This window comes from Anomaloglossus baeobatrachus, chromosome 11 (assembly GCF_048569485.1).
Source record: "Anomaloglossus baeobatrachus isolate aAnoBae1 chromosome 11, aAnoBae1.hap1, whole genome shotgun sequence".
Lineage (NCBI taxonomy): Eukaryota > Metazoa > Chordata > Amphibia > Anura > Aromobatidae > Anomaloglossus > Anomaloglossus baeobatrachus.
In genome coordinates, this window is record NC_134363.1 from 16,072,020 (window position 1) to 16,098,031 (window position 26,012).

Genomic DNA, 26,012 nt, shown 5'->3' on the forward strand with positions numbered 1-26,012 from the left:
CAAGACATATCCACCCAAACTTCCTCAGGGAAGGTAAATACATGTTCTTGAGATGTTTTGAGATAATTAAACATGCTCATTTTGGGAAGAACACGTTGACAGATACACTGATGATTCCTTATAAATTAGGTAATCAATTCATTATTAATTGCTTGAGAAGCTTACCTAGAGAAAACATAAATGTTTGGAGAAGAAACTGTCCTGCCAGGGATGCTAGCAATATGTGATGTGCCATGGGGTTAGAGCAGTGATATCATCCATCCCGTGATACAATAGTTTCTTTACCATTCCAAAGAGTATTTATATGATCCCTAGGAACGGATGACAGAATGAGCAGAAGAGAACCCGAGAAGCCACCAATTCATCCACAATGAAGAACCTGGTCATATTGCTTTGCGTCATCTCTGCTATTGTCATCTCAGGTAGGACTAATCTAGACACTTCACAGCATATACACACAGTACACTGTGGAGTGTCTGCTAGCTTTACTGATATGTTCCTCAATGATTTTCAATAGTTCTGCATACTACTATTAAAGGTATTGTCCAGTACTTTAGTATTGATGGCCTTACCCTTAGAATATCTCATCAATGTCTGATTAGTGGGCATGTAATACTTGGCATCCTTGCCGATCAGATGTTCCCCATAAAAGTGGCAGCTGGCACTACTCAGTTGTGGAGCTTCACAGCTATGTCAACTGCATAAAGGCTGCAGCTGGGTACTGGGTATCTGCTTCCTATTTGAATAAATTGGGGGTGATAGTGCAGCCCTGGTCATTATTTCATTTATGGATCTTTGTTTCACATCTAAGTACATATGCCAGTATCAGGAACCACTGATTAGCAAGGGTGCCAGGTATTGCACCTCCACTTTTCACACATTCAAGATTGGTGGGGGTAAAGATAGGTCATCAATGTTAAAGTCCAGGACGAACCTTTTAAGCTCATATTCTTTCAGATCTTGCATTTTTCTTGGAAATATGGTGGCATTGGACCATAAATCTAAGAAATAAAATTATTATTGGGAAAATAGGACCCAACATTTTCTTCTCCTCACTTTTGATCTTGCACGTGAGAGGCAATATGATATTGTGATCCCAGACTAAATTCAACTCCTTCCTCCTTAAATTGACCCATTTTATATAGTTTGTTGGTTTTGGTTTAAAGAAGTTATTCTTTATCCTACAAGATTAACCCATTATTCTCAAAATTAGGAGGTCTAAATGATACTCTTTTTTCCTGGCATTGTGTGCTACATCTCTGGCCTCATCTGACCACACTATTTGCAAGGACTTCTGGCTATGGCCAGACCTTGAACATCTCTGCATGTTGTAAGTTTGCGACTCATGACATCACAGATATCCACCGCAACTTTATGTTGCACAGTGACCTTTGAATTCTGGACATGGCCCAGAATCCTAGCCAATAGAGACAAGGTCAGAAATGTGGCACACAATGTCAGAAAATATTATTATTATTATTTATTATTATAGCGCCATCAATTCCATGGCGCTTTACATGTGAAAGGGGTGTACATAATAGGGACAAGTACAATAATCAGAACCAATACAAGACACAAACAGGTACAGGAGGAGAGAGGTCCCTGCCCACGAGGGCTCACAGTCTACAAAATAGAATAGAATAGAATCCTTGAGGACCAGTCGGGGCAGCCGGCAGTTGGGAGTGTATGCAGAGATGAGTGATGAGATGAATATTAGGGTTTTTTTTACCATTTGTCAGTCGTCTAAAGGACAACACAATGGCAGCCTAATACTTTGCTGTTTTCCCACAAAGCGAATTTAAAAAAAATCTGTATTCTGGAGAATACATATTTTTGCAAAAATTTAAGTACCGCATTTTTTGTTTTATAAGACACACCGGATTATATGGCACACCCCAAATTTAGAGAGAAAAAAGGTCTTATAATCCGGTGGTCTTATCAGTAGGGGACAGCGGTGGTGAAGCAGCGGTCACAGGAGGCAGGGGTAATGGTGGAGTAGGGCAATGCTGTGGGTGTCCCAAATGTTCAGCAGTACTGTGAGGCAGAGAAAGCATCCAGCCTGTTTGCGGTGCGGAATGCAAAGAAATGGCGCCCAGAGTCGGCGAGTGTGAAAAGCGTGTGAAATTGAGCTCTCGGTTCAATGACAAGCTGAGCTCTTATCTGCGCACTTGACACTTCTGGAAGCAATTTTCCTAATGAGCCGGAAGCAGCACATGTGCCGATGAGACCTTGAGCCGAGAGCTCCATCTGCTCACATGCCGACTCCGGGCATCATTATTTGAAGCCTGATCTGCCAACGTCTTCAGGAAGGATGGCCTCTGCCTCACCACCTATAGCAGAGCGTTGCACCCACAGCCCTCACAGAGCAATGGACAGCCCGCATCATTGCCCCTGCCTCCTGTGACCCCTCTACACCACCCCTGACCTTCATTTGGATTATAAAATGCACCTTCATTTTCCTCCTAAATTTTTGGGAGGAAAAGTATATCTTATAATCCGAAAAATATGGTAGATTTAATTTCCACTCAAAAAATTTTTCTTAACTATAGAAAGAAGACTTTTATGAGCCAATAATCTAAGTCATTGTGGAATTAATGTAGCAAAGTTAACAATGACCAATGTCCAACTCTTGCTGGCTATAGTGATGAAACATACATTAATCACAAAAAGTTAGGAATATTTGGCTTTCGGGTGATATTTATATAAAATGTAAATATTTTTGCAACAGTGATATTTTATAATGATAGTAGGGTATTTAAGTAAAAGCATGCAATAGTGATTTATTCATATCAAAAATATATTGAAAGAAAAGCCAACAACAGTGGTGGGTAGTCCCCCAAAAATGTCAATGTCTCAATGACTTATCATGTGACCTTGAGTATCAATTACTGCTTGTCAATGACATTTCAAGCTGTTCATAAGTGGAGATATTGTCTGTTGGAAGCCCTCAGGTCATTGAAGTTTTAGGATACAGAGTTATGAGCCCCTACATGGCGACTTAGCTGATCCCATAGGATTTCTGGAGAAAGTACAGGCCCCTTCATTTGAGGTACAGAATGCTCCAGCAGCCACTCCCTAATAATGCAATCTTATTGAGCATTAGCATTGTCCTCCATGAAGATGAAATCAGGGCTCTTCTTCATGCAGAGGCACAATGACTGTATTAATGATGTTATTCATGTATTAGGGGCTTGTCACTGTAACATTCAAATTGTTTAGGGCCATTCTGAAGAGACTAGGCACATCTGCCCACACTAAAACACCACCATCACCAAAGGCTCTTCTGGTGCCAACAGTGTCTGATGCAAAGTACTCTCCTTGGTGTCTCTACCATCATTTAAGAAATAATGTCTGGAACACCAATTCTGAGTCTGAACTGGGTGAAAAAAACTAAAAAAATCTACACTATATGGAGATAAGGTATGCACACCAGTGACTATGTAGGGGGAATATATGAAAAGCAGAAACTGCTGTGTGAGTACTGACATGAAAAATCCAATAGCTATATGCAAGAGTGAAAATATGAAAATGGAATCTGCATTACTGCCATGAACATATGAATAAAGAGAAATATAGCTACTGAATTCATCAATGCACCAGAGCCCCAACACTACGCCAAAGTATTTCTCTACGTTGGGGTCCCTAGCTTGTGTGTGTCCTCTCATGCATAAAAAAGCATTTTAGGATCCTTCTGAAATTTCACCCGAAAGCCAAATATCCCTAACTTTTTGTGAGAAGTGTACATAACTTATCATCATAATCAATATATTCAGCATTTGAATGAAAATCTTGTGAATTGTCTTCTTTTTTTTCCAGTCTTTTCCTATAAATGTCACTCGTGTTGGTCTCGCAACTCTACAACATGTGACGTGTCTGAGACTGAATGTCTTGGAGATCGATGTATGACCGTCTGCCAATACTTTAAACTTGGTGGGTACAACCTATTTATTCCTTTTATCAGACAGCCAGTACCTTCATGTTATTTCTAGCTTTGCAATTTCTACTTATTGTTTTACAGATGGATATGAGTTTAAGTCAATGTTAAAAGGTTGTGCTAATGAAACTATGTGTGGAATGAATGGCTCAGCAACGGCGGAAAATACTAAATTTCTATTTGAATCACATTGCTGCAATGGACACTTGTGCAACAATCAAACATATCAATGTAAGTGTCACAATGTGTGTAGTTATAAGGGATTAACTATTGTTCGAAACCTCAGTCTATGGCCTCATTGAGACATTAGGGATTTCCAAATAGCCAAAAAATGAACTGAGATTCAGCCGTTCTTTGAATCAGATTTCCATCATTATTTAGACATTCTGTCAATATTACCATCAGTTTTCCATGATTCTCATGTTTAACAAATAATAGATACGTTTTTCCAATTAAAATGTAGACAATGAAGAGCATATGGATGGCATGTAATCATGGGGTGATCAATAAACTGAAGAGATCCACCGGAACCAGTAGGTAAACATGAATAGAAACTTCTTTATTGGAACATAATAAAAATCCTCACAGGTACTGGCACTGTCAAAAAGGAATATCAACCGAAGCGTTTCGACATTGTGAATGACTTAATCATGGACCATCTCAAGCCAGCAAACTTCTATAAAAAGAGGAAAAAGTTCCTCCCACGTTGCAAATCATCTGCATCATGAGTTAACCACACTTTTAACCCCTGCCAAAAATATTATACACTATACTGTATATACATAGCTTTAAAATATCAAATAAAGGTTAAAATACATAACAATAAAAATACAAAATAGTAAGGCAGAAAGAGAGAGAGAGAAAAAACCCGCAAAAAATAAAAAACCTTAAAAAAACTGCACACTGTACAAAAAATAATAAATAAAAACCTCCCCCCAAAAAAACACCCACAAAGAAAACAAACAAAAAACCTGTAGGAAAAAAAACAACACCATACGAAAAAATAAATAAAAACCCCCTCGCCAAAAAAACACCCACAAAAAAACAAACAAAAAACCTGTAGGAAAAAAAAACAAACACCATGCAAAAAAAATAAATAAAACCTCCTCCCCGAAAAAACACCCACAAAGAAAACAAAGAAGAAAGACCTATAAAAAAAAACCTATTGGAAAAAAACAAACACCATACAAAAAAAACACAAAAAACTTACAAAAAACCCTCAAAACAAAAAATAGAATCCTATTGGTAGGAATAGAGAGGTAAAAGGAAATAAAAGTGTCAGATTTTATGTTTCAAGAGGTTTTTTTGTAAGGTTGTTGTGTTTTGATATTTTTCTGTAAGGTTTTGGGGATTTTCTGTTTTTTTGTAAGGTATTTGGGGTTTTTAAAGTTTTGGGTTTTTTTTGTTTTATATGTGGATTTTTTTTGGCGGGGAGGTTATTAGTTATTATTTGTTGTAAATTGTATGGGGGGTTTGTAAGATTTTTGTGATTTTTTTAATAAGGTTTTTTTTTGTAAGGTCTGTTTTGTTTTATTTGTGTTTTTTTGGGGAGTAGATTTTGAGTTATCATTTTTTCTAAGATGTTTGGGGGGCTTTGTAAGGTTCTTGTGTTTTGTTATTATCTCGTAAGGTTTTTGGTTTTTTTGGAGGGTTTTTTGTAAAGTGTTTCTTTTTTTTCGTTTTGGTTTTTTTTTGTTTTCTTTGTGGGTGTTTTCTTTGGGGGGGTTTATTTATTATTTTCTGTAAGATGTTTGGAGGTTTTTGTAAGGTTTTTTTGTTTTGTTATTGTCTCGTAAGGTTTTGAGGTTTTTTGTGTTTTTTTGCAAGATGTTTGTTTTTTTCTTAAGATTTTTTGTGTTGTTTTGTTTTTTGTGGGTGATTTTTTTTGTGGTGGAAGTTTTAATATAAATTTTTTGTAAGGTTTTTGTGTTTTTTATGTTTTTTTCTCTCTCTGCTATACTATGTTGTATTTTTATGTGTTTTCATCTTTGATATTTTAAAGCTATGTATATACAGTGTGGAGTATTTTTCTCCAGGAGTTAAAGGAGTGGTAAATCATAATGCAGCTGATTTGTAATGTAGGAGGAATTTTTCTTTTTTTATAGAATTTGCTAGTTTGAGATGGTCCATGATTAAGACATTCTCAATGTCGAAACGCGTCGGTTGATATTCCTTTTGCTTCATATTTGAAGGTGCCAGTACCTGTGAGGATTTTTGTTCTTATGTTCCAATAAAGAAGAAGCTTTCATTCATTTTTAACTGCTGGTTCTGCTGGATTTCTTCATTTTGTTGATTCTATGTAGCCCTGGTCCATGTCGATACTGTGACTGATATTAATATTTAAAAAAAAATAATAAATGGTCTTGTATTCTCTAGCTCCTGAAGACAATTTAACAACAAATGGTGTAAAATGTCCATTGTCCATGTGTCCCGGGACTTTAGAGGAATGTAAGAGTGAAAAGGAGGTCAACTGCACTGGATCCATGGACCGATGTCTAGACTATAGGGGTACAGCGAGGGATCCATGTAAGCACATATTTCTTAAAGACGTATAAATATTTTTTCAACCAAATCTTTTTTATTTCGCTCCAATGCATGTAAAAAAAAAAAACTACAGCAACTTCACATATATTCTAACATTAAATGTTTAATTGTGTACACAGTTTTTATGTATATTTATGATTTGGAACCTTTTAGGTCCAAGTTGTACTGTATTAATTGAAAACAAATATGCGCACAAGTTTCCCTTTACCTAATAATGTCATTTTTATGTTTACAGATGGGAAAGAGAGAAAATATTCTGGCAAAGGTTGTACTAATTCTGTTGCCTGTGAATACAACTTTGCCAGCCAGATTCTCACTGAAGAAACACACAGGGTGTTACTTAAGTGCTAGAATTAAAATATTCTCAAGGAATCCTCAATACGTAAACTAATTAAATTATCAATTCAATTACAAATTATCTCTTTTGATTTGTCTTACTTACAATTATTATAGAGGGATACAATGTATAAGATTTACATGATCATGTGATTATTTGTACACTTTAAAATAAAAATTAAAAGTAGTCACTAAATGCTGTGTGGTCTTGATATCCTCCAGTTATCCGATTGCAGACTCTATAGTATTTATTTCTCCAATGCTATGTGGTCTCAATATCCTCCAGTTGTTCGATTGCAGACTCTATGTATAGTATTTATTTCTCTAATGCTATGTGGTCTCGATATCCTCCAGTTGTCCGATTGCAGACTCTATGTATAGTATTTATTTCTCTAATGCTATGTGGTCTCGATATCCTCCAGTTGTCCGATTGCAGACTCTATGTATAGTATTTATTTCTCTAATGCTGTGTGGTCTCAATATCCTCCAGTTGTCCAATTGCAGGATTGATCTATAGTATTTATTTCTCTAATGTTGTGTGGTCTCAATATCCTCCAGTTGTCCAATTGCAGGCTCTATCTATAGTATTTATTTCTCTAATCCTATGTGGTCTCAATATCCTCCAGTTGTCCAATTGCAGGCTCTGTCTATAGTATTTATTTCTCTTTAAACTAGTGAGTGGAGACTGATTTCTAAGAACTTTCCCATAAATGCACACAAACACGAAAAATGTATGCTGTAATTTCTCCATGTGTGTAAATATTGCGAAGGAGCAGCATAGGCAACATTATGTAACAATACTGAGCAGTCCATCTGTGACTGATGCTCTTGGCTGACATAAAAGATTTTCTGAAAAGCAGCAAAAGCATAGATTACATTATTTAACTGTACTTATCAGCATTATCATTAATCCAGTTATCATAGAATTCAATAGTCAGCTGTAATCTGACCCTCAAGAATTGATTGTCCATTCTGTATGACCAAACAGATTCTACCAGTTTCTCTGTTACGGTTGCCGAGAGGCAGCGAGCGTCTGGGAGTGGACCACTGGTCCATACACAGGACTCCCCTGGAGGAGCTAACCAATAGCAAACCCCTATACAGGGATTGTCTGGCACAGCCCAACGGGTCCTAAATGCACAACTGCCAAGAACCAGTGGAGGTCAGCTCTTACGGACTGGAAAGTATCTTAATGTCCGGTGCTGGTGTGCTGGGATGTGGCAGCATGGGGATGGTAAGTCAAAATTGACAGCACCGAGGTGGTTGCTCAGATGTGGCAGCATGGAAGTGGTGGCTCAGCCGTGGCAGCACAGAGGTGGTGACTCAGACATGGTAGCAAAGAGGTGGTGTCTCAGATGTGGCAGCACAGAAGTGGTAGTAGTGAGCAGGCTCTAGGATGAGAGACAGGTCTGGAACATGAGACTGATACGAGAACACAACAAGCATAACTAGACACAGTAGCGTAATGGGACCTGAGAAATTGCAACACACTAACTAATAGGCAACTTTGCTCAGGTGTCTCCTCTATAGGGAGGCCGACTTAAATACTTTTAGGATAGTGGATGACCTCAGTAAGCAGTTCTGGGTAATGACACACTGGCCCTCTAAGAAAGAGGGTGAGGCCACACACACACCCTTTGTGCACTCACAGAAGGCCTGCACATGGCTTGGAGGCAAGAGGAGGCTGTGGCAGATCCCGGGGCAGGAGAGGAGCATGTGAAGCCGCCAGGCAGGTGAGGAGAGTGGTGACCCTGGGAGCTGAGGAATGTGGGGGTGCCGCACTGGGACTAGGACCGGATGCTACATTCTTCAACCTACTGAGGAGTTCATGAGGAAAGGGGAGAAGAAGAAGTGGCTCATAAGTGGAGAAAAATGCATATTTCTCTTATAAGATATATTACATTTTTTATATTTATTTTTACAGCAAACAACAAAAGGAAATCTATTATTAAAAAATTGTTTTATATATTGCCATCAATATTTCTCTCACAGCAGGGTGACATTTCCTGCTGTGTAAAGATTGTTTCTCAGCTTATTGTCATGAGAAGAAAGGGTTAAAAAGAAAGGTATCTCCTTTATTATAAAGCAGTCTTACACTGTTATCAATATGTAATTGACACAAATCATATTCCTTTCATTCTGTCTATCCCTGCACAGTCTCACAGAGCATGCCCCCTATATTCCCTACACAAATCGATTATTTTTTTTTCTGTACTTAAATGTCAAAACTATTTGAAAGTTATTACATAAAATTAGAGAAATACAATCTGTGTAAGTACAATCCAATATTACAGAGTTACAATAGGTATAGCATAACAATGGATATTGCAAGGCCAAACCCAATACAGAGCAAATTAGAAATTATACTATGAGGGGTACAACATGAGATGGAATCAAAGCTAGTTATATTAAATACTAGCTGTAGTATCTGGCGTTGCCCGGGACAGTAACAAAGTATCTCTCTGTCTCTCTCCCACTCTCTTTCTCACTCTCTCTCTTTTCCTCTCTGTCTGTCTCTCTCTATCTCTCTGTCTGTGTCTTTCTGTGTCTGTCTGTTTCTCTGTCTGTCTCTTTCCCTGTCTGTCTCTTTCCCTGTCTGTCTCTTTCCCTGTCTGTCTCTATCTATAAATCTATCTATCTTTTTCCTTGTCTGCCTCTGTCTCTGTCTGTCTCTGTGTGCCTGTTTCTTTTCCTGTCTGTCAGTCTGTCTGTCTCTTTCCCTTCTGTCTGTCTCTTTCCCTGTCTGTCTATTTCACTCTCTACCTCTCTCTGTCTGCCTCTTTCCCTTTCTATATCTGTCTGTCTTTCTCTGTCTGTCTGCCTCGTTTCCTGTCTGTCTCTGTCTGTCTCTGTCTATTTCCCTGTTTGCACTGTCTGTCTGTCTGTCTGTCTGTCTCTGTCTGACTCTCAGTCTGTCTGACTCTGTCTGTCTGACTCTGTCTGTCTGTCTCCCTCTCTGTCTGTCTGTGTTTGTCTCTTTCTGTCTGCCTTGTTCCCTGTCTGTCTACCTCTTTCCCTGTATGTCTATTTTTCTGTCTTCCTGTCCATCTGTGCATGTCTGTCTCTGTCTTATTCACTGTCTGTCTTTCTCTCTGTCTGTCTCTGTCTGTGTGTCTTTGTGTGTGTCTCATGAATCAGCTCCTATTAATGACCTGTAGCTCCCAGCTCCATTGACTTTAATGTAAGCAGGTTTTTTGGTGAATAACTGTAAAGCGTTGGGTTACATTTTCCCGTCAAAACATAGTCTACGACGTTCCCTGAGTTACATGGGTTTTCTGTGCAAAATGTTGTGATTGTAAATGCGACTACAGTGTGGATTCCTGTAGCGGACAGACACACACACACACACACACACACTCACACACACACACACACACACAAGGCCCTGTCACACACAAAGATAAATCTGCAGCAGATCTGTGGTTGCAGTAAAATTGTGGACAATCAGTGCCAGGTTTGTGACTGTGTACAAATGGAACAATATGTCCATGATTTCACTGCAACTACAGATCTGCCAAAGATTTTTCTCTGGGTGTGACAGGGCCTATACACTCAGCTTTCTGCAATAGAAAAAAAATTAAGAAAAATAAATGGAATAGGAGGTAAGCCATGAAATGAAGAGAAAATAAATTATTCCTCTATAAGAAGTCTGAGGGTAATATTTAATCCAAATTTAAATCCATATATTGAGACTATAATGTACAATATATCATAAGAATAAAGTATAATTAGGTAAAGTATAACATTTAAGAATATTAGATTCAGAATCATATTGGTAGGCTAAGAAGTAGAGGATTGCTGGTATGGAGATGACCAATGCATCTATTGCCCCCATATTTACTAGCAGAACCCTTCCTTATTATGCTTTTATCTGCACAAATCCAGCTTTGATGTGAATTGGCCACAGATGACTCACAGTACAATGATCCCACTTAAGTTTTCATTTCATAGCTAATGTATTGATACCTTTTCTAAAGCATTGTACTATTTGATGCTTTTTGGCAGCAGATAGATCCATTTTTCTTTCCCATATTGCTAGAAACCTGTAGCTGCGTAATAATGGGGAATGTGCTTCTTAAGTAGTTTTCATTTAATTGGGCTTAGCTAGGAAACTAATTATCACAGGTGTTTGAGATTGATTTTAGCTATTCAAAGGCCTGAGACACAAAACCGTCCATAAGTAGAGATGAGTGAACCATTGGACGTTCGGTTCGCCAAGTACATTCAAACCTTAGATAAAGTTTGGTTTGTGACCCTGCCTTAAACCGACCCTCAATAGAAGTCAGTAATTGGGCAGTTTGTTTCTCCGCCCATATGCAGCAATCCATAAGCAAAACATTTCCGGGGGAGGGGGGCAGTGTTTTTTTAAAAAAAAATTTGGTTTGTTTTTGTGTGCACACTACATCTGATCATGCTGACTTTATCCCAAATGTGAGCCATTCAAACAATGCATGCAACTCAAACAGGGCTGAGCTTCATCATATCCAAGCACAAGGCTGCTCGCTTGAGTGGTTTGCACTTATGACTCACATGAACTTCGAACCCAAATCTTGTTTTTTGTGAGTCGGTTTCCGAACACGAACCTCGAACCTCAGGTTCACTCATCTCTATCCATGAGCTTATTCTAAAAAAAAGAAAGTTATACATCTTTATGAAACTTAAATCCAATTTGTATAGTGACTTGTAATGCGGTATATATGTTTACATATAAACAAATATTTTGTATTGCTGTGCCATAAAATTCCAATTTATGAAAACTTAAAATGAATTAGCCCATATAATAAACGTGGTAAATAGTGATGAGCGAATACAAAAATATTCGAGTTCAGATAATTAGTACCAAATACATAGTACAATTCTAGTATTCATCATGAATAACAAACCTAATCAATGTCAATGGGGAACCCGAGCATTTTTCTGGGAAATCATGAAGGTAAATGCTCTAATCCTCCTATCCCTTCTACCAGCCATTTTATGCACCAGATTCTGGTCCCCATAGATGCATATGCGGACCAGCATCCAGCCAGATATCCGGGATCAATTCAAGGCCAGACCCAATTTTTATAAAAAATCCGGTTAGTCCCCCAAACCTCGAATAACTGCGCATTCGCCCATCACTATTCATCACTAATGGTAAAGAGTAAAACATTAAAAACACCAGAATTCCTCAAAGGAGGAAGTCTAACGTTAAACGAAACATGCGTTGAGCTGAGGGCTGACGAGTCTCATGGACCCTGCCTTAGATATTTACTAGTCCTATCATTTATTTTATATTGGGACCTCCGGTGCAATGCCTTTATATCAGATATTCAATTGAGCACTATTGTACTTTATTTCTAATACTGACACTTGACACAGGAGTTCACTTTTTGTAATATGCACTGCATTTAATTATAATTTAAACTTTGTGGTTTTATTCCATATTTATTAATTGGTCATTGGATGGAGTTTTAATTATTGCCTTTTGTGGTCCCTCTGTTGTTTATTTACCCGTCCTTGTTTTCTTACAGTTATCCTATCTTCTTAGCACCTTTTGTTCCCAGTAACTAATATGATAAAATTGTATATAAATCAAAACAAGAGAGTTGTAGGTGGAGAAGTATCAAAATAAAATGAAAAAAAACCCCATAGTTACCTAAAGTGCTAGTTCAAGGGAGCCACAGTAGAAGCATATTCAAATGGCATGACAGAACCCCCAGAAATGGATCTTAGAAACACTGACGCGCGTTTCGAGAAGATCCTACAACCCTTTTGTATGATGGTTTATATGTAGATCTTTCTCTCCTCCCCCTTATTTAGAAACCTGGGTATTATGCTGTGTTTGGGACAGGTAGGATACTTATCATGCATTTCTAACAGGGGACCCTGCCAGTCTCTTTCCAATCTTATGACACACCCCATGTCACTAAGTAGTTGCTTTTAATGTTTTTTTTATCACTGTTTGTGAGTTTTTCAATAAAATTGTATCCCTTTTTGCACTAATACTCTGGCTCTTCTTGTTTTGATAATTTATGAGTAAGTGCTGATAATGGCTTAGCTGTACCAAGGCTAGACCAGTATTTACTTGTATTTACTTGTATGGCTCTTTGCTTGAGAACTGTTTTGTTTAGAATTGTATAGAGAATTTTTTTTTAAAAAAAAGAGATTTTTTTTAAATAAGTATATATTTTATATTCTTATTTCATGGTGTTTTCACTTGTATGAACAGTTCTATAGGCTGCTTTACATGCAGCGACATCGCTAGTGATGTCGCTTGTGAAAGCACCCGCCCCCATAGTTTGTGCGTCATGGGAAAATCACCGTTGCGCACAATATCATTAGTCCCCGTCACACGGACTTACCTGCCTAGCGACGTCGCTGTGGCCGGCGAACCGCCTCCTTTCTACGGGGTCAGTTCATCCAGCGTCACAGCGACGTCACACGGCAGCTGTCCAATAGAAGTGGAGGGGCGGAGAGCGGCCGAAAGAAAGTGACGCCCACCTCGTTGCAGGAGGATGCAGGTACGGTGTTGTTCCTCGTTCCTGGGGTGTCACACATTGCGATGTGTGCTGCCGCAGGAACGACGAACAACTTGCATCCAGCAGCAGCAACGATATTTGGGTTTAGAACGACGTGTCAACGATTAACAATAATGTGAGTTTTTATGATCGTTAGCGGTTGTTCTTACGTTTCACATACAACGACGTCACTAACGAGGCCGGATGTCCATCACGAATTCCGTCACCCCAACGACATCTCGTTAGGGATGTTGTTGCGTGTAAAGCCCCCTTATGCCTCATATCTGTTCATGGAGCTTTTAATATTGAAGTCTAGTAGTTGCCACAGATGGCCTCAATTATTAATTTTAACTCTATTTTTAATCCAGAAATTTCTCAGAAACACGTGGATCCAAGCCCCAAAGAGATCAGCTATAAATACTGTAAATGAAAACAGTATTGAGAATAAATATTATATGCAGTGTTAGGTATTATTTTAGGAAAACCAAACAATAAGAAACGTGTGCACACCAAATACATTAATCAATTCAATATTCCTCGGGGAAGGTAAATACAGTTTATTTACATATTTAAAAAAAATAAACATTATATTTTTGGCAAGAACAAATTGACAGATTCGGATAAATTACTTTTAATATGAGTCATTCGTTCTTCTATTTATCCAGAACCTTACCTGAAAAAGCTTAAATTTTGCTTAAAGGAAACTATTTTGCCAAGGATATTTGGAACACGTGGCATGCCATTGTGTTATAGGAGTGATGTCATCTATCCCATGATACAATAGTTTGTATACTTTTCAAAATAGTATTTATATGATCCCTGTGTACAGACAACAGGACGAGCAGAAGAGAATCCGAGAAGACGCCCAATCATCCACAATGAAGAACCTGGTGGCTTTACTTTGCCTGATCTCTGCTTCGATTGGCTCAGGTAAGACTAATGTAGACACTTCACAGCATATACAAGGTGGCCATAAAATAACCTAAGGTGTTTGGAGCTGTGTGCAGATTGACCCAGTGAACAGAATTGGCTGAAAACTGGTATGTATGCTATTCAAGGCATGGGGAAATGGAACGCATCTTAAAAAAAAAATTTATACCAAAACTTCACTGAAATAGATGATGACATATTTTGAGGAAAAAGGGTTACTGAGTGTTCAGCCGACAACCGGTAAGCAGAGAGGTTGTGGAGGACATAAATCCAAAAACGGAAATAGAGATCCATATTATATATGCATATGTACCAAACCAAATATATTAAACCTTCATTAGACCTGCATTATGATATAAATATATCAAAGAATACACAAATAAATCCCAAAAATTACAAATTTATTGACATAATACTGACAAACATCATACATTCCTCACATGATCAGAGATGGGTATCAAAAGACAGAGTTAAAAGTTTTTACTCCTTAAAAACACAGAAAAAAATCCTGGAGAAGTCTGGTAAATAAGCTAGTGCATAACGTGGGCTTTACACGCTGCGATATCGGTACCGATATCCCTAGCGTACTACCCACCCTCATCGTTTGTGCAACACAGGCATATCGCTGCCCGTCGCGCACAAAATCGCGCACACCCGTCACACGTACTTATCTGCATAGCGACGTCGCTGTGACCGATGTACCGCCTCCTTTCTAAGGGGGTGGTCCGTTTGGCGTCACAGCAACATCACTAAGCGGCCGCCCAATAGAAGCGGAGGGGCGGAGAAGAGTGGGACGAACATCCCGCCCACCTCCTTCCTTCCTCATTGCTGGCGGGACGCAGATAAGGTGAGGTAACTTGTTCCTGCAGTGTCACACGGAGCGATGTGTGCTGCCGCAGGAACGACGAAATACATCGCCCAAATATCAGCAACGATAATTGGGAGGAGGGCGGCATGTCACCGATGAGCGATTTTGAACGTTTTTGGAACAATTCAAAATCGCTCATAAGAGTCACACACGAGATTGCTACAGCGGCCGGATGTGCGTTATAAATTCCGTGACCCCAACGACATCGCTGTAGCGAAATCATAGCCTGTAAAGCGGCCTTAAGAGTGGTCAAAAAGAGCATATAATATAATCAATTGGAAATACCAAGCATGATATTACAAACTGACGATTCGGCAAGAATAAGGAAAGCTGTAATTTCCAATTTTAAAGTGACAGTGCCATAATACACAGAGGAAACACTACAGGTCATACATATATAGACACAAGGTTCTGTGACACAATGTTTAGATAAGAATTCCCCATATGTGAATTACCAAAACAGGACAATATAACCCCATTAACCATCATACAGTCCTGCCAAGCAGGAAAAGGAGGGGAGAAGACCAGGGACATTAGATTACCAGAGGCAGTTTACCAATTTAAGAGACCACTACCTGGAGAACCACACTGCCCAGCACCTCTACGCGCGTTTCACTCCCGCTTCATCAGGAGGTGCTGTGACAGGGGAATGGTCACCATTATATGGTGCTGGACTCACCTGAGGCCCATTACTGGTGCGCACTGCACGGCCATGCCGCCCTCTCCAGCCGGCATTCCGGAAGATACGTTGCACATGTGTGCTAATCCCTTCACTCATTGGGCGCCGACTGGAGGGGAGGGACAGACACCAACACACAGAGCGCGCGCAGGCATCAGCCTGCCCAGCGCCATCTTAGGTGAGGGCAGCAGTACTGGCAACCCACCATAAACAAGAAAGCATATTCAAATTGTGCAGTACCAATGATCTAGGATAATGTTGTTATTGTATATACATAAAAACATATAGATCAGGTACAAATACTGTCCAATTACGTTCACAAGAAGGATATGGGAATACAGCACACAAGGTTCCAAGGGACATTCATTCACCCATATACATTATAGTAAGTCATTACTCATCCCAAGGTAAAATTGCATGCTGCATAGCCACAGCAGATGATAAACTCCATAAATATATTATAAGAGATAAATTGCAAAAAAACAACAACAATTTTATTAGTGGGCCACTCAAATACAATTAAAATGAACTTCATCATGGACGTAGATCACAAGGTACAATTCCATCATAGATGTAAAGTGTATGCATTCGCATATGGAGGATTTTCTTAGATTGCTGCTCTCACCAAGCCCTGTACGAGAGGATAACAAGTAAAGAGAAAAGGAATTTTTTAAAAACAATGACCATAAAAATCAGACAGAGAGTGATGAGGACAGAGGACATTGCCAATGCCATCATGGAGCAAGGCACGAACACCCATGCCGGGAACAACAGTGCATGTGTGGCGCCCCTGACCTGGTCAGGCACCACTAAGTACTGCACCCATGCTGGGGCAGTGCTGCCAGGTATTCCTAAAGGCTGGAAAGAAGTGTGTACGCACAGACACATAGCCACCAGGTCTCCCACACCATTAGAAGGGACCCTTGGGTATTCTCTATAGGAGGCTAGCCTACAATTCTTTTCAAGGGGTGTAGTGGAGGGGCTGGAGGTTAAAGTGCAGAAGCTGTCAGGAAAGGAGTGGAGCGAGCCAGTCTGGTAGTGGAGCGTGATGGTTGCTAGGAGGTGGAGATGCGCGCTCACACTAGTCAGACCCTGTGTGCGTGGAGTAGCCGTTAGCGGGGGAGAACGATTACCAGCCAATCAGTCAGAAAGAGGACTTAGAGAGAGTCAGTGACTAGGCACGTATGGGGAACAGGTTCCTAGAGTAGCCTCCAGTTTAACTAGCTGCTAAACCTGCAGGTGAGGGTCCATAAGGGGATCAAGCCTGGAGCCATCACACTTGGTCCACGCTGCCAGCAAACGGTCCAAATAGGGAGAAAAGGCAGTAGCAACTCCTTGGATGAACCCCACGGTACTTCAAGTCAGGGGTTATCCGAACAAAGAAGTGCTAGGAAGGCGAGTTAGCGCTTACCCTTAGACCGGCCTGAAGGATACCTGGTTTTCACCTGGTTGATTAAAGCATCGCCCGGGTCCACTCAGTAAGCATCAAAGATTAAGTAAAGATCAATTGAAAGACATGTTGGACTCTGATTGGATTATTCCCGGACCCACTACCCTACACACCTGAGCCTTGGGGCCTGCCTCACTCACAGGAGGCCACACCATCTGACTGCAGACTCCATCAGCCCCAGATGCTCCTAAAATCTGCAGTAGCGGTCATCCATATCCCTGACCGCAAGCCGTGAGTGGAGTCATGTTAAATAATTAAAAACTGACATACCTTTTGCCATATACGAAAGAAGACCCTGTGGTGTCCCTGAAGGTGGATTGATGTCCCTGGGGCGACCGGGCTTCACACATGCAGTATTTGCAGGCAATTGGGGCTCCCATAGAGCACAGTGTGGAAAGTTCTCCATGCCCTGGCTGGACAATCAATAACCCTGTTGCCTAAAAACGTGTTATCATAAAAAAAAAATTAAGATGTCTTCTGTTTCCACATTCATTGAATAGCATACATACCAATTTTCAGCCAATTCTGTCCATTGGGTCAGTCTGCACATGGCTCCAAACACCTTAGGTTATTTTATGGCCACCTTTTACATATAGTCCACTGCGGAGTGTCAGCAAAGTTTCTCAATGATTTTCAATAGATCCACAATAATATATCATTCAAGGTCTTAATGATCTTGCACTTTTCTGGCAAATGTTATTTTGACATTAGATAATATTTGTTAATTGTAATATTATAGTTGCAAAAATGGTAGTTTCGGAAATGTGCCCAAAAATATCCAGTGCTATCCTCATATAAACTCAACTCTTTTCCTCTACAGTGATTATTAGGGATGATCGAATCCCACAAATATCTGACTTTGCGAATATTCACCGAATAGGTATCCGCTATTCGACTATTCGCGAATATTCGATGATGGGCAATGTAAGTCTATGGGAAAGCCGAATGACAACTATTATGGGCTTCACATAGACTTAGGGGTACTTTGCACGCTGCAACATCGCAAACCAATGCTGCGATGCTGAGCGCGATAGTCCCTGCCCCCGTCGCAGCTGCGATATTTTTGAACATTATCGCTACGGCAGCTTCACATGGACTCACCTGTCCTGGGACTTCGCTCTGGCCGGTGACCCGCCTCCTTAGTAAGGGGGCGGGTCGTAAGGCGTCACTGCGACGTCACACGGTAGGCGGCCAATAGGAGCGGAGGGGCGGAGATGAGCGGGATGTAAACATCCCGCCCACCTCCTTCCTTCCGCATATCCTACGGAAGCCGCGGTGATGCCGGTAGGAGATGTTCCTCGCTCCTGCGGCTTCACACACAGCGATGTAGGAACGAGGAACAACATTGGACCGTCGCATCAGCGTAATCATGGATTACGCCGACGCTGCACCGATGATATGATTACGACGCTTTTGCGCTCGTTAATCGTATCATCTAGGCTTTACACACTACAATGTCGCCTGCGATGCCAGATGTGCGTCACTTTCAATTTGACCCCACCGACATCGCACCTGCGATGTCGTAGTGTGCAAAGTACCCCTTAAATTGAGCAACGAATATTCACATAGTGGCGACCTATTCGTCGAATATTCGCAAAGTCGGATATTTGTGATTTTCAATTATCCCTAGTTATTATGTATGATTGACCTATTTCTTAGGGCTTGTTCATGCTTCACGTGTTGTATTTTTCCTTCAAAAAAGCTGCATTTTACAGCAAAGTGAATGAGATTTCTAAAATCACATGGACATGCTGCTTTTCGTTGCTTTGCTAATTTGAAGCAGTGGCAAATCTGTGGCATGATAATTTTTTTCAGCTTTTTCTTTTACTGATTCAATGGAATGGGAAAAAAATGAGAAAAATGCGCAAAAAACATTGGCAAAATCACATGTATCTTAGAAGTGTCTGCTCCAAATACATAATATGTATAGAAACCCTTACATTCCAGTGGTGGTTTCATGTAGTATTTCTCAATGCTCGTTACTCGAATTGAGTTAGTTGGATGCTTTGACCTGCTTGATTTGAGTAACAAATATAATGGATGTCAATGGGAAATTTGAGGATTTTTCCAAGCAGGTCCAGCTAGAAGGCTTGGGAGGTCGGAAAAATTCATATTCAAGATGCCTGGATGCAGCTCTGACTCGGAAATTGGGAAAAATTAAATAAGTTAAGAAAAAAGTGTGGTGTGGGTCCCCCATTTTTTACCAGCAACGGTAAAGCAGTCCTGTGTGCTTGTTTGTTTCCTTGCAGATTTCTGGATGCAGAATGAGGGAGTTTATGACTTTATCCTTTACTGAGCTTCCACTACTTGATTTATGATGACTTCAAAACTCAGTTCTCCTTTGATGTGGTCAGAAAACAGCTACAAGGACTCATTAAATAGAAACTTTTTGGCAGAATAATTTATAAGTGTAGTGTTGGCTCCTCCAGTACACCGGTGCTCCTCCACATCCTAACGCTGTATCTCTCCCCTCTTACCTGCTATCCACTTGAAGTGTGGTCCCCCGCTTGTCCCACCATGGATACCAATGTGAGTGTCTGCTTCTGCTCCTGCCTATGCCCCAGGCCTTGCATATGTATCGTGGGGTTCCTGGCCTCCAGCCTAAGGAGCACACCCGCCATATGAGCAAAGCCTGAGGTGTAGGCAGGAGCTGAAACACCACACACGTGGGCATCTGTTAGGGGAAAAATCCAGGGACTGCACTACACATGGATGGTTATGAAAGGATGCAGAGGACCACAAAACATATGGGTGGCCACAAGGGAGCAAACTGAGGACCATACAATACGAGGATGGTCATGCAGGTAAGAGGGGGAAGCAGAAGTCAACACTAACATGGGCATCCATGGGGGGAAGAGCCAGGTACTGCACTACACATGAATGGCAGAGAAGAGGGGAGAATCACAGCATTGGGTTGTGGAGGAGCGCCAGCATACTAGGGGAGCCAGTGCTACAGTAGCCTGTGGTCAAACAAGTATTAATTTTCACTTCCAAGAAAATCTGATCAATTAGGGTAATGACACTAAAGTAAAACTCTGATTACACTGTGAACTACGTGTTATTTACTTTAATATGATTCCTTCTCATGAGTCATATTATAAGTGAGGAGATGATGAAAAACTTAGTTTCTCCATCTTCTCCATTGTACAGTATATGTTGGCGTAAATACATGGAAGAGAAAAAAGATTCAGCTCACCTGCCAGCCAAACCACTCAAATCCTTAGGGTGTAAGGGTCCGCTGGTAGGTCCATGCCAGCATAGGATAAGCAACAGCAAAATTGAAGGAAAGGATCCAGCACAAATTCCTTATCGATAAAAAGTTTGTCTTATTCTTTATTGAAGTATTAGAACCAAAACAAAGGGAGACCGAAGATTGGAAACATACATTAAAGCATGGGTGCTCTTAACACGTTTCGGACTTTAAATAAAAACAAACTAAGTCCTTCGTCATGATTCCACTTATAACTGAGGACTTAGTTTGTTTATTTAAAGTCTGAAACACGTTAAGGCACCCATGCTTTCATGTATGTTTCCAATCTTCGGTCTCCCTTTGTTTTGGCTTTAATACTTCAATAAAGAATAAGAAAAACCTTTTATTGATAAGGAATTTGTGTTGGCGTAAATAGGTCTGCACTCGGATGACATCCAAGTGCAGTGAGATGATTTCCATGATTTCCATGCACGCATAGACCTGAATGGGTGCACATGATCCAATTTGTAGAGCCACTCACAGAATGCTGCCAGTTTTTTAGCATGCTGGATAGGCAATAGGAAAAAACACACAGATCTGCCTTGCCGACTAGTATAACACTGGACAGTGGGCTATCCTATAAAACATTGGATAGTATTCATCTGAGTTATACACTCGTGTGAGCAAGCTATCAGTCATAATATTTATAACACTCAAGTGAAAAAGAATCATCCAACCAAACATTAGGCACATATCATATTCAACTATCTTTTTGAGCCAAGAGTTAGAATCAATATTGAATCTTGAACGCAATGTTAGCTACAATTATAAATAAATCAAATGACAGTAAATATATAAATTGTTTCACTTGAATTCCTTTCTCGTTGTTTTAACATTATATAAGTAGGTAGTCTTTTTTACTTTCAGTCTTTTCCCATAAATGTTATTCGTGTTGGTCCCGCAATTCTACAATATGTAAGGAGATTGAGATTGACTGCCTTGGAGCTGATTGTATGACCGCCTCCCAAACCGTAAAGCTTTGTGAGTACCATTCAGCTCTTCCTTATAACCAGCGAACATTTCACCATCTCATTTTTATTTTGCTATGACTATTTCCTATTTGACAGATGGAAAGGAGCATTATGCAATGTTTAAAGGTTGCAGCAATGAAACTTTGTGTGGAGCCGAGGGATCAGGAGTGGTAGATCAGGTGGAATTTAAGTTTCTTGCACATTGTTGCATCGGAGACTTATGCAACAAACAGGGATATGATCGTAAGTATAAGACTGATAACAATTTTAAGGGATTCATTCTCTAATTACCAAAAATTTGTTCTAAAGCCTCAGTCAGACAATTGTGGTGCTTTATCCAGCTCATCCCGATTACCCTGGTGTGGTGGCAATCAAGGTAATTGATAGGGTTGATATCAGCAAATCACAACTGCCATAAAGCCCTGGGTTAGTAATGGAGAGGTGTCTATGAGACTCACTCATTACCAACCTTGTAATTAAAAAGAAACAAAACACAAACACACAACAATCCTTTTTTTAATAATAAAAACGCACGCACCCTCTTTCATCATTTTATTAACCCACAAAATACCCCAGGTCCAACATAATCCCCACGACGTCCCACAACGATCGTGGCTCTGCCACATCCAGAATCTGCAGTGATGGAAAATGCAAATGATCCCTGCAGCTCTTTGGACATAATGAGGGCAGCAGGGGACCAGATTTGAGAAGCATTAGTCAGGGCACCGGAGTTAACAGCTGGGTTTCCACAGTACCAGGTGTCACCACCGGTGAACCCACTGATGGATTTCTGAACTGCCAATTTGGGGAAAGAAGGAAAGAATATGTTATCACAGCTCACCTAGACCTATATGTATCCCAAATGGTGGTTGGTGCTAGGCACATCTGGTCAGATCCTGGTGTAATAGCGATGAATAAGAGAAGTGGATAAAGACAGCAACCATCTTGGAAAAACTCTGAAGCTTTATTATGAAAAATCCATAAAAAACATACAGTGGATAAAAAACTCAGTGTGTAGACAAAAGTCTATGCATTTCAGGCCTAACATAGAACTGGCCCTTAATCATGATAAAGGCCCATGAGTAGTGGCCAGTTGTATGTTAGGCCTGAAACACGTGTACCTTTGTCTGATGATTTTATCCACTGTATGTTTTTTAGGGATTTTTCACAATAAAGCTTCAGAGTTTTTCTAAGATGGTTGCTGGATTTTTCCACTTCTCTAATTTGTGAGACACAATGACACAGTAGTCCGGCAATCCAACAGTCAGGTCACCAGAGTTCTCACTCAGGGCTCCCCCACTGCTGTGGGGTGAACTCACTTGAACTGGCTGCCAGATTGCCAGACTGTTTTGTGGTCATGTCCTGCCATCAGAAAGTCCGGAAATCCAGCAGCAGATTCAATTGAGTTCACTGATAGGAGCAGTGTGAACTCCAGTGACCTGACTTCCGTATTGCCAGACTGTTGGATTGCAGGAAACAAAAACACACCAGTCCCGTAGTGCAGTAGCTGTGAGTCCCATAAACCTTAAAGGAGTCTTTATTGGAGCCTTTAAGATTCCTGGATTTTCCAGCAATTGGGACACCTGGAGGCTGTGAATTCTGGTAATAGTTCATTGCCTCCAGATGTCTCAGCAGCTGAGATGTCAAGAAATGTTAATGGATTCGATAAAGGCTACCTTAAAGTTACCTGGTTGACAGCTGCAGTGATACCTGGTGTCTGTGAGCTCCGGTAATCTAAAAGGTTACCGAATCTCACACCCACCGGGTCACCTGGTAGCTGTGAGGCCCAAAGACCTTGAAAGAGCCTTTAATGGAGCCTTTAAACTTACTAGAGTTCCCAGCTGCTGCAGCTGTAAAGTATTCCCCTAGGTTCTTCAGTTATTATGACTCTCAGGCCAATGCTTACCCTCATGTGATCATGAGGTAGGGCGAATAGGGGAGAAACGAACATACTTGATATCAATAGTTTAAACAATAATTGGTCTTTTTTCTTCAGCTCCTAAAAACAATTTAACAAAAAATGGTGTGAAATGTCCATTCTCCATCTGTCCCGGATCTTTAGAGGAATGTAAGAGTGACAAGGAGATCAATTGCACTGGATCCATGGACCGATGTATGGACTATAGGGCAACAGTGAGGGATGAAGGTGAGCAATCTTTCTTATAGTTCTATAAAAAGTTTCCAATCAAATATTATTTTCCAATTTATGTAAAATAAGAGACACAGCATCTTCAAACATAGTATCCAATTCAATATTTTACTGTTTCTGTATATAGCTCCTTTCAGGTGCAATTAATACTGTATTGAGTGAAAGTTAAATGTGTGCTCATGTTTTTTTGCCTAATGATGTCATTTTTATGTTTACAGATGGGATAGATGCAAATTATTCAGGCAAAGGTTGTACTAATCGTGATTCCTGCAAATACAACTTTGACAGCAAGATTATGTTTAAAGAAATGCACAGGGTTTTACTTAATTGTTAGAAGATAATGGAAAAATCTTCATCTTCAAAAAAATAAAGTAATACATTTTTTAGAAATGTATAACAATTATCTTCCTTTGAAATATCTTCATTACAAATCTTATAGAGATACATTTCATGTAATATAAATGATCATGTGAATTATTTCTACACTTTAAAATAAAAAGTATTCACCAAATACTGTCTGTGAGTATTTGACCCCAAAGTATAGACAATTGGACATTTTCCAGCATGAAGCACTGGTTAGTTTGATTTCGCTGTTGTGTTTTTTTATTAGAGATTTGCTTGCATTTCCATTTAATGCCACTAGGCTGTACACAATTGGAAGGGGGAAGGGGTTGTAACACTGCATCAAATTAGTTGGCCTCTATGACCACTAATGTTATCAGACCTATAGTAGGATTCATTGTCCTGTGTCTTGTGAGGGGTTGTGTGCCTTTGTTCCACACTCCAGGGGGCTTCCTCATAGGGAGATGAGATAGAAAAGGAAAGCACTAGTATAGAATAGTGAAGTGCAGTGTGGGGAACGTTATTGTGTATCACAAAGTGCTATTTGCGCTTTTAAATAGGGCCAAAATAATGCTTACTCTCAATAGTGCTATTTGTGCTTTTAAAATGGGTCACGTTTGAGTAGAGATGAACGTTCGACGAACCGAACTCGAACCGCATAGGAAACAATGGCAGGCATTCACAAACACATAAAAACACCTAGAAAACACCCTCAAAGGTGTCCAAAAGGTGACAAACAACTCACAACACAACACAAACACATGGGAAAGTGACAAGGACATATACTCATGTGAAAACAAAAGAGCAGGACAAGGAAAAAGAGGAGTCACAGATATAGGCATGGCACGCCCTTCTAAAATCATGTAAAACACCGCAAGGTGACTCCAAGCGGATTCTCCCTTTTTTTCCAAAAATTGGGCCACACAGACACTCACGCATTCAGTGGCAGCACTTGTGCCCCAGTTGTACACTTCACAGGTAGATTTGCATCGAGCACATTCAAAAATACGCCATGCTTAACCGTCCCCAGGATGACACCGGGGTAGGTAGCAAAGTCTTTCCTGATCCGAGCTCTGTTCATCTTGGCTCCTTTTAAAAAACACAGCAAGCAAGGGTTACTCCAAGCGGAGTCTCCCTTTTTTCCAAAAATTGGGCCCCACACACACCCACCCCTTCAGTGGCAGCAGTTGTGCCCCAGTTGTACACTTCACAGCTAGATTTGCATCAAGCACATTCAAAAATACAACATAGCTAACCGTCCCCAGGATGACCCCGGGTTAGGTAGCAAAGTCTTTCCTGATCCCAGATCTGTTCATCTAGGATCATTTTTAAAAACAATGTAAGCAAGGGTTACTCCAAGCGGATTCTCCCTTTTTTCCAAAATTTGGGCCACACAGACACTCACCCCTTCAGTGGCAGCACTTGTGCCCCAGTTGTACACTTCACAGGTAGATTTGCATTGAGCACATTCAAAAATACGCCATACTTAACCGTCCCCAGGATGACACCGGGGTAGGTAGCAAAGTCTTTCCTGATCCCAGCTCTGTTCATCTTGGCTCCTTTTAAAAAACACAGCAAGCAAGGGTTACTCCAAGCGGAGTCTCCCTTTTTTCCAAAAATTGGGCCCCACACACACCCACCCCTTCAGTGGCAGCAGTTGTGCCCCAGTTGTACACTTCACAGCTAGATTTGCGTCAAGCACATTCAAAAATACGCCATAATTAACCGTCCCCAGGATGACACCGGGGTAGGTAGCAAAGTCTTTCCTGATCCCAGCTCTGTTCATCTTGGCTCCTTTTAAAAAACAATAAAAGCAAGGGTTACTCCAAGCGGAGTCTCCCTTTTTTCAAAAAATTGGGCCCCACACACACCCACCCCTTTCAGTGGCAGCACTTGTGCCCTAGTTGCAAACAGGATGTTTTGATTTGCATCAAGCACATTCCAAATCCACAAGCATTTACTCTCCCCAGGATGACACAGGGGTAGTAAATTCCTTCTGGATCCATGACTTGTTCATTTTGATGAACGTCAGTCTGTCCACATTGTCACTGGACAGACGCGT

The 26,012-nt window shown here is 40.4% G+C and overlaps 2 protein-coding genes across 2 annotated transcripts; both read left to right on the forward strand.

Annotated features, from left to right (window-relative positions):
- Positions 1-315: 315 nt before the first annotated feature.
- LOC142255699 (phospholipase A2 inhibitor and Ly6/PLAUR domain-containing protein-like) lies at positions 316-7,010 on the forward strand. Its single transcript, XM_075327148.1, has 5 exons — positions 316-422; positions 3,817-3,930; positions 4,019-4,165; positions 6,311-6,460; positions 6,714-7,010. Exons 1-5 carry the CDS (start codon positions 371-373, stop codon positions 6,827-6,829), a joined length of 579 nt encoding a protein of 192 aa, XP_075183263.1. The 5' UTR covers positions 316-370; the 3' UTR covers positions 6,830-7,010.
- A 7,133-nt stretch (positions 7,011-14,143) lies between these two features.
- LOC142256308 (phospholipase A2 inhibitor and Ly6/PLAUR domain-containing protein-like) lies at positions 14,144-24,119 on the forward strand. Its single transcript, XM_075327924.1, has 5 exons — positions 14,144-14,241; positions 21,356-21,469; positions 21,556-21,702; positions 23,456-23,605; positions 23,827-24,119. The coding sequence occupies exons 1-5, from the start codon at positions 14,190-14,192 to the stop codon at positions 23,940-23,942; spliced, it is 579 nt and encodes a 192-aa protein (XP_075184039.1). The 5' UTR covers positions 14,144-14,189; the 3' UTR covers positions 23,943-24,119.
- The last annotated feature ends 1,893 nt before the right edge of the window (positions 24,120-26,012 follow it).